Source organism: Toxorhynchites rutilus, chromosome 2, assembly GCF_029784135.1.
Source record: "Toxorhynchites rutilus septentrionalis strain SRP chromosome 2, ASM2978413v1, whole genome shotgun sequence".
Lineage (NCBI taxonomy): Eukaryota > Metazoa > Arthropoda > Insecta > Diptera > Culicidae > Toxorhynchites > Toxorhynchites rutilus.
Window position 1 is genome coordinate 287,896,126 of NC_073745.1, and position 15,224 is coordinate 287,911,349.

Here is a 15,224-nt window from a genome sequence, read left to right on the forward strand (position 1 = left end):
AATATCTTGACCACCTGTTAAATCATCAAGAGGAGATTGTAGGTGTGTACACTCATACCATAATCAGACGATTTTTAAACACGATTCCGAAAGGAAAGTTCTTAAGACGCGTCCAGCCGTAAAGCCGACTAAATATGGACATTCCGCCCGGGTTTGCCGACGTGCCGAAAACCGACTCGAATCAAACCGAACCCAAACCGAAACAAGTGGGTCCGGTTCGAGAGAGTCGAACCAAAACAAAACGAAGTAAATTAGCGTTGACGACATTGTACTTCGTGCGTTCGTGACGGCTCCGTTCATCCGATGGGTCTTCGGCTTCGTGCACCCGATGGGGCGTCCACATTACATAACGAACCGAATATGCCGCCGACAGGCCGATCTGCATCATTCGGCGTAATGTGGACGAGCCTTTAGACAAAACTGAGCGGAAATTAATTAGCAAATTGAAAGATATCGGCTTAAAAACCGGGCGATAGCGAAGAGGATCAACAGAGGAGAAAGTGGTTAAGAAAAATTCTTAAGTAAGGTCTCAAATATGGCATATGGAAGAAAAACAAAGGCACCTCCAAGATTTCAAACCGGGACCAGAACAGCATTATACAGCTTGGAGAGACTGGAAAGCTTAATGACTAGGAAATGAAGCAAGAACTTGACCTTCCCATATCGAAAAGACGTGTATCTCAAATTCTATGAAGTTTTGGACATTTGGTTTGCACTACAAAGGCGAAGAAACCTAACCTTACCCCAAGGCATGTACAGGTGAGATTGGAATTAGCGAAACAACACATGAGCTAAAAAGCGGAGTGGGATGGGTTTATTTTTTACGATGAGAAGAAGTTGAATCGTGATGGACTTGACTGCTGCGCGTTTTATTGACATGATTCTTGAAAAAATCCTCGAGTTAAGTTGAACAGGAACTTTGGAGGCGCCATTCTCATGGTATTGGTCATTTTTTCAAGTAGAGGAATACGTCTTCAGCAACAATTTCGACATGAATGAATTTGGAAGCTTATTTGGAGCTGCTGGACAGTGTACTGATATCGTTTACCGAAGACGTAATAGACGACAGCATCAACATCTTGCTGGATGATAATGAGATCACGTCAGCAAGAAGTCTTTGTCATGGTTTTTCGAGAGAAACATTCACGTTTTGAACTGGCCAGCTCGTAGTCTGCGCTTGACCCCTATTGGGAACCTTTGGGGAATTCTGTCAAGGCAAGTTTACAGTGGCGGACGACAATTTGAAACATTTCGTGAGCTGCAGAGACAGTGTTAGAGATGAGTGGAATAAAATTTCATGAGAATGCTGGATGATCTGATTGATTCAATGCAAACCAAATTTATGAAACGATTCTGGAAAATGAAAAGTCAACCAAATATTATTGATTTTTCAGTTCCTTGTTTTAATCTTTTTTATTCTTTTTTTTTTTTTTTTTTTTAGAATAATATATGAGGTGCGCTTATAAGAATTTCTACTCCGAAAATGGTATTTTACGTATTGTATCTGTCTATGAAACGGAGTCCTAAGGTATTCATAGGTTGTGAGAGCGCATCACACTCATTTTTTTTCCATTACTACAGGGTGAAAAATCCGGCAGAAGCAGAAAAGATACATTTTTCGAGTTTCTCGCATGTAATAAGCTCCTTTTGCTCCTTTTGCTTGGACATCATTTTGAAAACTGAAAAACAAGCGTCAAAAACAAAATATAATGATCATTCTACACGAACACACCTACAAAATGAGGGTGGTTATATGTTTGTTGAAATACGTCAAATTTAAATTGACCAAATTTTGATTGTTCCACCCTTTACTTATCTGTCCATTCTATCGATATACTTTCTCTACCATAGTATGACTATCGTTCATATTAATTAGTTATGGATTCGTGGTTGAGTTGATTAGTAAAACATTGTGTTAGTCCACAGAACCTTTGTAAAAACATAAATGAATCGATTTTTTATTTCTTCTCAATATTGTTGTGCACTACACCTACACACACGAAGATAAAAATGTGTACGTAGAATATTCTGAAACTTGAAAGATGGAGCTTTGAAATGATGTACATCCCATCTTTATGCGTTTATTTTCACGAAGCTACTGTATTTCAAAAATCAACTAAAAACTTCAACTTCGCACTCTATTCCTCAATTTTTTTTGTCGAGCTTTTGTGGTGGCTCGAGATATGATTTTTTTTTAAATTTTTGTTTTTTTAAATTTTTCCTGATAATTTCATATTTAATTCTCTTTCCGACCGGACACGAAAACTGGTTTGCCGAACATTTTTCTGCAATTTTCACTTACACCACGTTCTTGATGATTCATCGAATGTTGGTGAAGGTGAAACAAAGACATTGACCAATGTGAATTGCCGAATAACAAACACGTGTTTAAATTTCATGAAATTTTACCGTTCATGATCCTGTGAAACGCCTTAGTTGTATTTGAAAACTTGATGTCTGTATTCAAGGTATTAACAAGCTGTAGAAAAAAAAGACGGCTCCGTCATTGTGATGTCTGAGATTTTTTTTAATGAAATGCAAACTAGAGATATTTGATTCAGTTACATGTTAGAGGAATGTCAAATGCAACAGATTTAGAGAACAAAACGATCAACCAATTAACCATTGAAACGCTAAGCTAGATCTTTCAAAATTATTTCAATGGTGAATCTTATAAATAAAAGAATCTTTTTAAACTTTTTCGAATTTGTTATAAACATGATCACAGAATGAAAATATAACACAGCTTTTCCACTTACCCCTGTGATGCCGCAGGTGATGTGTGTTGGTGGTTCCGCAGCAGGGCTGCTCGTAGTAAAAGTTCCAGGTATTCTCATAGTCACACCGGGCTCCATCCAGCAGTAGCACTACCAGGAGCAGTGCAACCGATCCCAGCACCGTATCCAGCGAGCTCATCATCGCCCCTCGGGTACCCATTTGTCTATGAGGAACTATATTTTCACCTATCTCCCCAGCAAATTTGCCGTTCGCCAACTACCTCTCCCCCAGGGGATGGGAGGCAAAATAACATGCAATTCTGAGCGAAAATATTCAATTTCCAATGGAAATCCCCAAGAGATTCATAAATTCACCTTTATAGCATACTCCTCCCCACGATGGCTCATACATCGGAGATACACAGAAGCGAAATAAAACAGAAACAACTAACTTTTTTTTTGCTTAGGTATAATTTACATACTCTTATGTCTTTTTTTTTGCCCACTCTTCTCCCGCTTTGGCAAATCGAATATATTTTTTCTCTGCTATCCTCTTTCCCGGCCTTCGGTTTCACACAATGGGAATCTATAATTGATGCTCCGGTATCGACATACTTATTCAGTACCCTATACACGCGCTCTCCCCCACATCTACATATGCATATACTATGTGGGTGGGAAGCAGCACTCCCGCTTTGTTTTCCCAAACGCACGGCACTACTATTTATTCATGAAAGAACTTTTTTTTTCTCGTTGCCACCGCAACTTCTTCTGGCTCAATAAACCAGTGGCTCTTCTCGATGTCGATGATTTTCGCTGCTATGATGTTACGTGTGTGTGGTACAGTAAGAGCGGAAGTAATTATTCACAGAACGCGTTTAGAATACCAATTTTTCCGACCAACCAAACGCGCAGGACGCAACAACTGTGGGGACGAAGGCTCGACCCGACGCTTCCTAGCTGCTGCTGTTCGAATATCGTTGTGAAGGGCTTGAACGGAAAATCCTGCAAAAATCAAACAGTTCATTGGTTATTTGAACGACGACCGGAAACTGCGGTTCCTGTGTTTGGAAAGTTTGAATAGTGGATGACAGCATTCACAGAAATTGGAGGTTCTAACTCCGTCGTGTATCGTTTAACGTTAATATTCCGGAATAAAATCGACTCTCAACTGTCACAATTAGAGATTGTGAATCCACGGCCAAATACTGACCACAACACTGGACGCAGAAGAAGCTCATCCCCTTAGTTGGTTCTCCAATTTCGCTACACCACAGCTCACAGTTTCTTGCGCTAATTACTCTCCCTTACACAGCTAATTAAATTTCCCTACTTCCTCCGCGAAACGCACAGCAAAAAAAAACATTACGCCGCAGGGAGGGATTCCAACTTTTGGCAAGATGCACACAATTAAACACACAGATCCTGGCGATTCACTACCAGCCAACGTTCCTGATTTGTTTCTGTACTTCTCGGGGAAGCTTTACCCGCCGCTCTGCTCTCTACGCCGTCATCCATTTCAACTGCAACCCGCGAGCTCAACCCAAAATAATTGAAGAAGCAAACTTTAGCAGAACTATGGAACAAAAAAAAACAGCATCTTAATGAAAACTTAATTATGCTACCCGCCTGAAAATTTAGTTCGCATAAGAGAACGTGGAAAAAAAAAACTATGGCGCTCGGAGGATTCTCTGCTTCCGAGGTGGTGCACTGTTGGTTGCAGATTCACTGCATTCGGTAAAAACTTGGATGGTCAGTAAGCTTGGAAATGAATCAAATTGATTTCTAATGAAATCATTCCTATGAATATTCCACAATTTTGAGCTGCTTCAGATCGCCATAAACACCTCAAGGCTTATCCATTGTCCACGCTTTCCATGGATATAAATCGTTCATCAAATTTAGACTAATCGAGCCGCATCAATCGCCCGGTGTCCGACCTCATCAAGCCGGCGGAAGAGCGCCAGAAGAGTCAACAGGAAGGACAGAGTTATATCTTCCGCGGAGATCTGTAGTTCAGACGGACTTTGTTTTTTTTTCAATTCCCCTATCTTCTCGACCGGATTACCACTATCCACCGGTCCATGCCATGAGCAACTGCTTGGGTCGGGATGGCACGAAGAAAGATACTACACAAACGCAGAAGGAAATTTCGGAAAACATAAAACAAAATAAATCTTAATTATGGTTTTCGATGGTACTTGAGACAACAAAGCGCTTTATCATGTTGCGACTAATTATAATGGCCGTAACGATATGTTCGGCAGAGGCAGAGGCCACAGGATCGTGACAGCGGTTTGCACGGAAGTTCAAGTGACGCGAGCACTCGAAGGATGAGGGTCCTGTTCTCGCAGTGTGGTGGGGATTCTCTCTCGCTCGGACAAGATTTATAACTGAAGACCGGCGGCTGCCAGTTCAAGCGTTCGCTGTCTTCGTGGTCATTATACAGATCACATTGTCGGCATATTCAAGTCGGAGCGCTTTGATTGAAGGTTCCGACAGGGAACCGGTCGCTCCAAACGTTCTCGACTTGGCGGAACTGCTGCTGTAATGATGCGATGAAATAGGCATTGGTTCATCGGCTGGTAAATTATGAATGGCACAATCACAGCAATCACTGTTGTTGAACAATGACATATGTTGTTGAACAGATACCTCAATATTGCATCAACGACCAGCATTCCAGGGTAAGATCGGAACGATTGCCGGCAATAATATAGCGCAGTAGTTGCGAATATACAGCAGCTGCTCATGTGTCTCCATCCGCCATCACAAACGTGCGATACAACAATTTCTTTCAAAGCCCGAAGTGCCAGATATGTGTAGGATGTTTTCGATAAATTTGTGAAATTATTTTAAAGCAAGGAATAATCCTTTTAAGTTCTTAAGTTGATGTATCCGATAACTGCACTTGATCTGTATTATACTTGACTCTTTACAATCTGTACAGCAGTCGAATATTTTTGTCAGAAACAGTTTTTAGACGTTTTTTTTTAGCTTTTCTTATAATATGTGTTTTTGACATGTTTGTCTGTAGCGCTGTCCCACATTAATAGAAATTTGACCCCCTTCCTGTTAACCGATCGACCTGAAATTTGGAACACACCTTTATCTCTGTAGTCATTATAAAACTGCATATTTCATTACCTTGAAAATCCAAGATGGCGATCGCTACGAAACACATATTTTCCTATGCGGAATACATTTTTTCCGAAACCCCATCAATATGGGTAAAATGGGTAGCACATCAATATTATTTATGAAAATCCAAATCCAAAATGGCTGCCACCAAAAATGGCGGTATATATATTTTTTCAAAACCCCATGAATATGGGTATCAAATTTAAGGGCTTGACTAGAAGAACACAGCTCTTCATGAGAGATGGAAATGCAAAATGGCCGCAACAACGAAATTGTGATACAGGGTGGACTCCATTATATACAGTCTCCGATTACATTTCACTGTATATAATCAAATCCTGTATGTAATCGAGTAAAAAAAAAATTTTTTTTATTTGTTTTTCATACATATATTTTTCGTTTTTGAAATAAAAAAAGGTTGGACGATTCTTTTGTCTCTATTTGAAAAACGAGAAAATTTGGTATAGGATATAGTTGTCAATCATCTAAATTAGTGAATTTAAACATTTTGAAAATGAAAAACATATTAGGCTGTCAAAAAAGTCCTGCGGTATTTCCGCGAGGTGTCGTTGCAAGCGCGTAGTTCTAGTTGTATTCATTGTATCGAGTCATACTATAGCTTGTTGGATAGGTATTTTTGATTCATTGTATCGAGTCATACTATAGCTTGTTGGATAGGTATTTTTGCGCGCTATAATATAGTCCTTGACAGTGTTTTGTTTGGTTAAGTCGTTCGTGAGTTATAGTTTCGCAAATATGGAGCAAAATAAAGAGAAAATCCGACATATTTTACAGTACTACTATGACAAAGGCAAAAATGCATCTCAAGCTGCCAATAAAATTTGTGCAGTTTATGGACCCGATACAGTTTCCATTTCCACCGCACAACGATGGTTTCAACGTTTTCGTTCTGGTGTAGAGGTCGTCGAAGATGCGCCACGCTCCGGAAGGCCTGTCGTCGAAAATTGCGACAAAATCACTGAATTAGCCGAGAAAGACCGGCATAGTAGCAGCCGTAGCATCGGCCAAGAGCTGGGGATGAGTCATCAAACCGTTATTAACCATTTGAAGAAGCCACACACGTTGACGCAAAAAAACATCTTCGACCGTAACGACGCATGTGAATCGCTGCTGAATCGCAACAAAATCGACCCGTTTCTGAAGCGGATGGTGACTGGCGATGAAAAGTGGCTCACTTACGACAACGTGAAGCGCAAACGGTCGTGGTCGAAGCCCGCTGAAGCGGCTTCCCTCATTAACGGCCAGGAAGGTTCTGCTGTGTGTTTGGTGGGATTGTCAAGGAATAATCTATTATGAGCTGCTTCCCTATGGCCAAACGCTCAATTCAGACCTGTACTGCCAACAACTGGACCGCTTGAAGGTAGCACTCATGAAGAAGAGGCCATCTTTGATAAACAGAGGCCGCATTGTCTTCCATCAGGACAACGCCAGGCCACACACTTCTTTGGTGACGCGCCAGAAGTTCCGGGAGCTCGGATGGGAGGTTCTTTTGCATCCGCTGTATAGTCTGGACCTTGCACCAAGTGACTACCACCTGTTTTTGTCCATGTCGAACGAGCTAGGTAGTCAGAAGTTAGCCACAAAAGAGGCCTGTGAAAATTGGCTAACCGAGTTTTTTGCCAATAAGGAAGCGAGCTTCTATAACAGGGGTATTATGAAGTTGGCATCTCGTTGGGAACAAGTCATCGAACAAAACGGCACATATTTGACTTAAAACAGATGATTGTAACTAATTTTATGAACAAATGAAAATTCAAAAAAAAATACCGCAGGACTTTTTTGACAGCCTAATATATATTTTATCAATAACATCGTCAATATGGGTATCGAATGAAATTATTAGACTAATCAAATACAGTACATCATGAAAAAATTCCGAAAAAATGAAGTAAGGAATAAAAATTAAATAAAATAATTTAATGTTTTTTTTTTTTTGCAGAGAAATATACTAAGGATACAAATAATGTAATAAAAACTAGAAAAAAGTAAAAACTAACTTTTCAATTTAAACTGTTTCATTCTGATTAAACATAATAATAATACATATAATGTATCATAAATAATAAAAACTAATAAATTTGCTGGAAATACTTTTTGGAAATCGATGAAAAACAAGCTTTTTTTCGTCGATGTATCATATTATTCCAAAACTTGAGAGTTTAAGCTTTAAAATGATGTATATCCCATCGTTATGCGTTCATTCTATGTACACAGGATTGCCAACTATAATTTGAAAAAATCAGGGAAAATGAAAATAAAAATCAGGACAAATCAGGATAGCTCATATTGGTTTGTCCGAAAAGTTAATGTCGATTTTTGGGAAAACAAAAACATCATTGTCAATCAAAGCATTATAATTTAATTTTATATCCATAGTTCTGTTTCACAATCTTTCGCCATCTTTCAAACAGCTTAAATATTCTATACTCACTGTACATGTTTGCTTCCTCGTCGAAAATTGCTGCTGAAAATTGCTTTACATGTGAGAAACAGGATGCTTGGTGGAGGCGATCTGGCGTAGTGGTAACATCCATGCTACTCACGCTTAAGGTCACGAGTTCAATTCTCACTCCCGACATTCTTCCAAAAATGGAAGTAGAAGTGACGAACCAGCCAAATGAGTTGAAAGTCACTATAATACAGATAAAAAAAAAAAGGATGCTTGGTAGAAGCTCATAATACAGAATCCATTCCAAATCCCAACAGAAACAGAGTATATCTTCCTTCGGGCGAAGACCGGATATGTAAAAGAATTAATAAGCATGCTTTATACCTCGCATAAGCGGAAATGCTAGTGTTTCACCTGACTTTTTGATCGTTCATATTTTTTCCGGAAAACCTACACCATCACTACAGTCAATTGCAGAGAAATCCATTTTCAAATTTTGACTGAATTCATCATCCATGCTTTAAAATGAATCTTTACTCAACAAATGAGGAAAGCATAGCAATGGAAGCCTTGTTGAATTTTCCTAATTTTCATGATATTTAGTACGGTTATAGATATATTTACCATAGTCCCATCATTAGAGTTGATTCTACTTTGAATCAGACGAACAAATTATATATAAAATCTTTATATATTGCCTGTTGATTCAAAAATTTTCTCTTGAGTAATTTTACACTCTGAAACGTATTCCTACATTAATAATTCTGGGGATACATCTACATACACAATCTCCTCAATAAAGCAATGTTGTTCCTCAAACTTAATCTCGTTGTAATTTCATAAATTCGTCAGTCAATCTGATATCATAAAATTTTCTAACATTGTTTTGGAAAGCCACGGAACAATTTAGGGTAGAGATAAAAAAGTTAAGTACAGCTTTGCGTCTAGAAAATTTAACTTAAAGTAAGATATATACAAGTGCGAACCGGAAAAATATCATGACAGAAAGCTTTGGCATGGAAACCAGTATATTTATTACGAATAATGTGAAGAGTACAAAAATCCGGAAAAATCAGGATCATTTCAGAAAAAACCAGAATAAATTGAGTGTTCGTCAGGATATCAGGGAGCGTGCTAAAAAATCTGGGAAATCCTGAAAAATCAGGAAGGTTAGCATCTCTATATGTACACAAAATTGTATGTTATTTGTAATGAAAAAAACGGCCTTGCTGTTACACTCCGAATTAACTTTCTAGGGAAAATAACATTTCAAATACATTGTTTAGAAATTTACTCGAAAATGAAATTCATTAAATTGTTCAATCTTTCAGGAACCCCCTTTGAAGATATTTTTAAAATATTAATAGATTATTGTTCCACTATAGCATGGTTTGCCGCATAGTGGTGATGTGTCAAACTCACCAAAGTGAAGATATGAGTTTTTAACAATAAATTTATTTTCGAGCAAGATTTTCCAACAGTGTATTCTGAAGGTTGTTTATCTGAGAAACTTCATAGATTTTCCAATATCTTTCTTGAACACCTTATTACAATCAAACAGCTGAATTTCGATTTTCTGTTCATTGAAAAAAAGTCAATGATTTTGGATAAGCCGTTATAAAAAAATAAATCGTAATTGATATCTTTCATATGGTAAAAAAAAACTATGGGTGGGTTATATCTAAGATATAACCGCAAGGTTGACGTAGGCTTAGCCAACCAACCAACCAAGCCAACAACCATTTGAGTGTATTGATTAACTTATTGGTTCAATCAGTGATTGAATGAAACAATTTACGAATTCAATTGCCCACAAATCCCAATTTTGGTCAATTCATGCATTGCGATAGAGTACATTCTTCGTTGCAAATCTGACGTATGGCACGATTCCTTGTTTATTTAATACATTTAAGGTGGACTTCCAAAATATGTGAATGGAAAAATGGCTAAACGATCGATGTACTTTACATTAACCTCTGGTTACAAAAGTACCCGCATCTTGCATATCTTTGCAATGCCGATGCCCTCAAACTCCTTGGTTTCCAAGTCTGTGTTGGGGAAACTCATTCCGGTCTGCAAAATTAATGCGGGTACAAAAATACCCTCACCTTGCATCTTTTTTGCAACGCCGGTTTCCCCTGGCACATTGGTTTTGAAATTTGTGTTAGGGAAACACACAGATTTCAGCGATCGTACATCAACCGCGGCGCAATCATAACTGAGTGGATTTCCGAGAGGGTGTTCGTGTTCAGATTTATGTGATTTCAATAGCCTGTTTCAAAGCAACTTTTGAGCTATAGAAGCAAGTTTTCGGGTCAATAATTAACAATAATATAACTTTTGGACATTTTATCTTTCGAATGAAGTGATTATCATACCACTCCGTTCACTCTCTCGTTTTCGGAACTTTGAACTTACACCCCATTACAGAAATGAAAGACGTAGTCCTAGGTAAAAAAAGGAGTTTTGAGTAATAGGAGAGGGTCGAGCAGCAATCGGTTTATTTGACGTGGAATTGCTACAAACTAACCGTGGAATATTTGACAATTGATTGCCAGAAAATGAGAAAACGAGGATTAGAAGATAATAGGTACTTGCTTCCAGAAACTGCCATCATTGATGGTCTTCAATAGAAAATATTGGAGTACAGCACAGTTGGAGTACAGTTTGCAACGACGAATATCTGTATATCATGCAGATGAAGTTCGTGAGCCGCATAAACGTATGTTTTTAATCAATGAAGTACTGCGTAAAATCGTGTTACATGCTGTGGAAAATCATTTAATCATATTAGAAGATCGTACAAAGATATCGTAGAAGATATGTACTCTATATCACATCTTATTCTGAATTCGACACATCAAAATTCTTTTTCTTGCACTGACGTTTTTTGAGGTACTTCGGCGTTTCAACGTTATAGAGATTTATATGCCAAATAGCTTGAAAGCCTTGAGTATATTCTAAGTGGGAAGCTCTAAAATACGCGTGATACAGTGCAAGTCGGAAGAATCTTCTTTGACGAAAGATCCGTCCGACTACAATGGGAAACAAATTTGAACCTCTGGAATTATATGTGTGAAACTACATTCAGAATTACTTGAGAGAACAAATTGTTTTTTTTTTATTAATCCGTTTATTTTTACAGGCTCATTTACATAATATAATGGAGCCAAACTCTTACATATATTTCAACTAGCATATATCAACATGTTGCTTCCTTAATTCTATGGTTAATGAAATAGGAAACCGGTTACTCGCGGTCGACTCGAGCTTAGAAGGATGACACATTTTCATTAGGAAAAGGATGGGATGTAAGGAGATGTGTGTTTACACTCGCACTCACATTCACATTCACATTCTCATTCACACTGACACTTCACACTCAATTCTTAAAACTATCCTTACATCTAATATGTATTTACAATTTAACTTATTCTAATGTTAGTAGGAAGGGAACCGATAGCTCGCGAAGGACGAAAAGGAGGGGAAAAGGATGTATGAACAATCACACTCGAAGATCGATAGCTTTAAGGAAAACATATATTTGGAACATGTAATCAAGGTCTAACCGAGCCAACACATCTCTCACCGGCACATTGGACTGCCTTCCTCCAGCCCGAAGGGAGTTTTCTAAATTCGATCTGGCGACAAGATACAACTCGCACGACCAAACAACGTGTTCGATGTCGTGGTAACCATGGCCACAACCGCAGAGATTGCTGTCGGCAAGATTAAAACGAAAAAGCAGCGCGTCTAACAAACAGTGATTGGACATGAGTCGGGAGAAGGTGCGAATAAAGTCCCGACTCAAGTCCAGACTTTTGAACCACGGACTGAGGCTAACCTTAGGGATAATTGAGTGAAGCCACCGGCCCAATTCATCTTCGTTCCATTTGCGTTGCCAGTTAACGATGGTATTTTTACGAACTAAAGAATAAAATTCATTGAAGGCGATTTGACGCTGATAAATTTCGCCTTCAATTGCACCTACCTTTGCTAATGAGTCAGCCCTCTCATTACCCGGAATTGAGCAATGTGAAGGGACCCAGACAAAGGTAATGACATAACAGCGTCTGGATAAAGCACTAAAAATTTCTCGTATTCTCTCAAGGAAGTACGGCGAGTGCTTTTCCGGCCTCACTGAACGGATAGCTTCGACAGAGCTCAGACTATCCGTTACAATGTAATAATGTTCAACAGGTCGTGAGGCGACGCTGTCCAGCGCCCAGTGTATTGCTGCCAATTCAGCAATGTACACTGAGCAAGGATACTGAAGACTGTGTGAGGTGCTAAAAAAATTGTTGAACACTACAAATTCTGTGGACTCATTCATAGAGGACCCATCAGTAAAGTACATATTATCACAATTGACACGCCCATACTTTGCTTCGAAAATCGTAGGAACGATCCCCGATCGATGATAATCTGGAATTCCATGGATATCCTGCTTCATGGACAGATCAAAATGCACAGAGGAATTGATGTAGTCAGGGAAACAAACACGGTTGGGAATATACGAAGAAGGATCAACCTGCATGGAGACGAATTCATGATATGAGCTCATGAATCCAGAATGAAAATTTAGCTCGATCAGCTGCTCAAAATTTACGATCACCAATGGGTTCATTGAACAAATTGTTGTCAGATATGTTTTGTTTAGTTGGGAAGTTGGGAAGACTTTCATTTTAAACATTTATATTCCATACTAAAAGCCAATTGAATTGAATACTATTTCTACAAACATCAATATTCTCATATATAAAAATGGCGATTCGTGAGGTTATAATTACATTAGAATATTCGCCATTTGTTTTCTTCTATGCCTGCAGTAAATCGAATATTCGTAGAATAATTCGTATAAGACGCCGTAAGTCGTATAATAAATATAATATAATAAATGCATATATAAATCGTTTATTCATCCAAACCTATTCGCAAGTTTGTGTCATGTATGTATATTGCCTCCACTTTTGTATGTATATGCCAATTGGACACATCATATACCACCCAAAATTTGGGATATATGCTGCTGTACATACGCTGGTTTTACGATTTCATGTTTGCTGGGACAGTGTGACTCCATGGAAGCCATGAGAAAAATAGAAGGAAGGATAAAATATCAACATGATTCTGTGGGTCAAATTAAAAAGAAAATTGGCAAAGAATTTGTGAAAGTTTGCCTACCAGATACAAAAAAAAAGTCATTCATGTTCGCGACCAGGGATGAGAGGTGGATATATTTCAATAATCCTAAGCACAAAAGATCATATGTGGACTCCGGCCAACTATTCACATCGATCGCAAAGCCAAAAAGCTGTGGGAAGAACACAATGATGTGTTTTGAAGTACCTCTTAGCTCAAGTTATCTCAAGTTACATCTCTATCGCTTTCAAAGACACCATTCTCAAAGAAATAATCAACAAATTATATTATGCAGCACATTTCGCAGAATTGCAACAGAAAATCCGAACCGAATCGGGTGTGTGATTCAGTTCAGACAGTTTAAACAGTTTTAAACCGAAGAACACAACTCTCATCGCTAAAAAATAGCTCCTCCATATCCGGCTTGAAATGCGTTGCATTTTGACGTCACTTCTCACCCAGAAAAAATGCACGAATTCGCGGAAATTGGATGATCGATCATAAATTCATAAATTCACATATGATCTGCTTATTCCTCTATGTATCAGAAAAGCTTTTAAATTTGTAGTTCATTCGCTTCTAAATAATTGCTATTTATTAGGCCGCTTTCATGTTATTTACCGCGGTCGAGTAATGTATGACATTTTTCAATTAATAATTAATTAAATCGTTCAAAGAATAAGTTTCAGTGCCTCAGATATCGCGGAAAAATAAAGTTAGGACAAAAAACAACGTGATTTTCGTAATCTACCTTTTATTTTCTATTTTACTACATAATCGCCGTAACGTTCGAGGCATTTTCGTTGTGCGGTCAACGATTCGATAACACTGAAGAAATTCGTGACGCAGTTACATCGTACTTCAAAAAGTTGGACGCTACGCACTTCGCGTTCGGAATAGAAAAACTCGTGCCACGCTATGAAAAATGCCTCGAACGTTACGGCGATTATGTAGAAAAATAGAAAATAAAAGGTAGATTACGAAAACCACGTTGTTTGTTGTCCTAACTTTATTTTTCCGCGATTTCTGCGGCACTGAAACTTATTTCTTGAACGACCCTCGTATATCGTTCGTTTAACACGTTGACTGCCACGTCAGTCACCGGTGACTGACAGCACAAAATATGTTAATAAAGGTAACTAACATAAGCATATAAGCTTATAAGCACTCCCTTTCGAACAAAAATACCTTCGACTACGATAAGAAAAGTTGGCACTAATACAATTAAAAATTTCCATAGAGTCGCTAGAAACCGTTATATCAACGAGCAAAAAAAAAATTTTTTTATGCGTAGAAATATTCCCAACCAATTAATACTAGCATCATGACGAATTATCAAGTTATGCGCGATCGATTTTTTTTATTGTTTCTTACAAGTATAGTATTCTGATTTTCAAAAATAATCTAGAAAAAATGAGCTGAAAAGTTCTGCCTCAGCTGCCATACTCCCTCAACATGAAATTTATATTCGTTCCGATGGCATCGGCTCTTTTTGAAGACATTTTTCATCATGAAGGCTCCTCTATTTTTAGTTCCAATCCAAAATCAAAGTACTCTTCCCTAATTAAACATCTAAGCTTAACGAGAGAAGTCTTATTATGAGTCGTGATTATCATACCCTAATGATTTTTAGCTTGAGTTCTATTAATCCCAAAAAACTTTTTTCTTCCTTGCTTCCTTTCGTCTGTTTAAGGTTTGGATTTATATTTATTCCTAAATACAGTGATATTAGCATAACTCATGCAGTCGAATAAACAACAAGATGTGATGTGATAAAAAAATTCTAGTGAAAGAAATGTTCGAATGATCCGATC

General features: G+C 38.1%; 1 protein-coding gene across 2 annotated transcripts in view; it reads right to left on the bottom strand.

The window, feature by feature from the left end:
- LOC129765164 (semaphorin-2A) overlaps positions 1-15,224 on the bottom strand; it is a 310,102-nt gene that overhangs the window by 170,635 nt on the left and 124,243 nt on the right. The window contains exon 2 of one of the 2 annotated variants that reach the window (XM_055765065.1): positions 2,760-3,722. The exons of the other annotated variant lie outside the window; for it this stretch is intronic. Coding sequence (XP_055621040.1) covers positions 2,760-2,937 — 178 coding nt within the window. The 5' untranslated portion in view covers positions 2,938-3,722. The remainder of the gene's footprint in view (positions 1-2,759; positions 3,723-15,224) is intronic. 2 annotated transcript variants of the gene reach the window in all.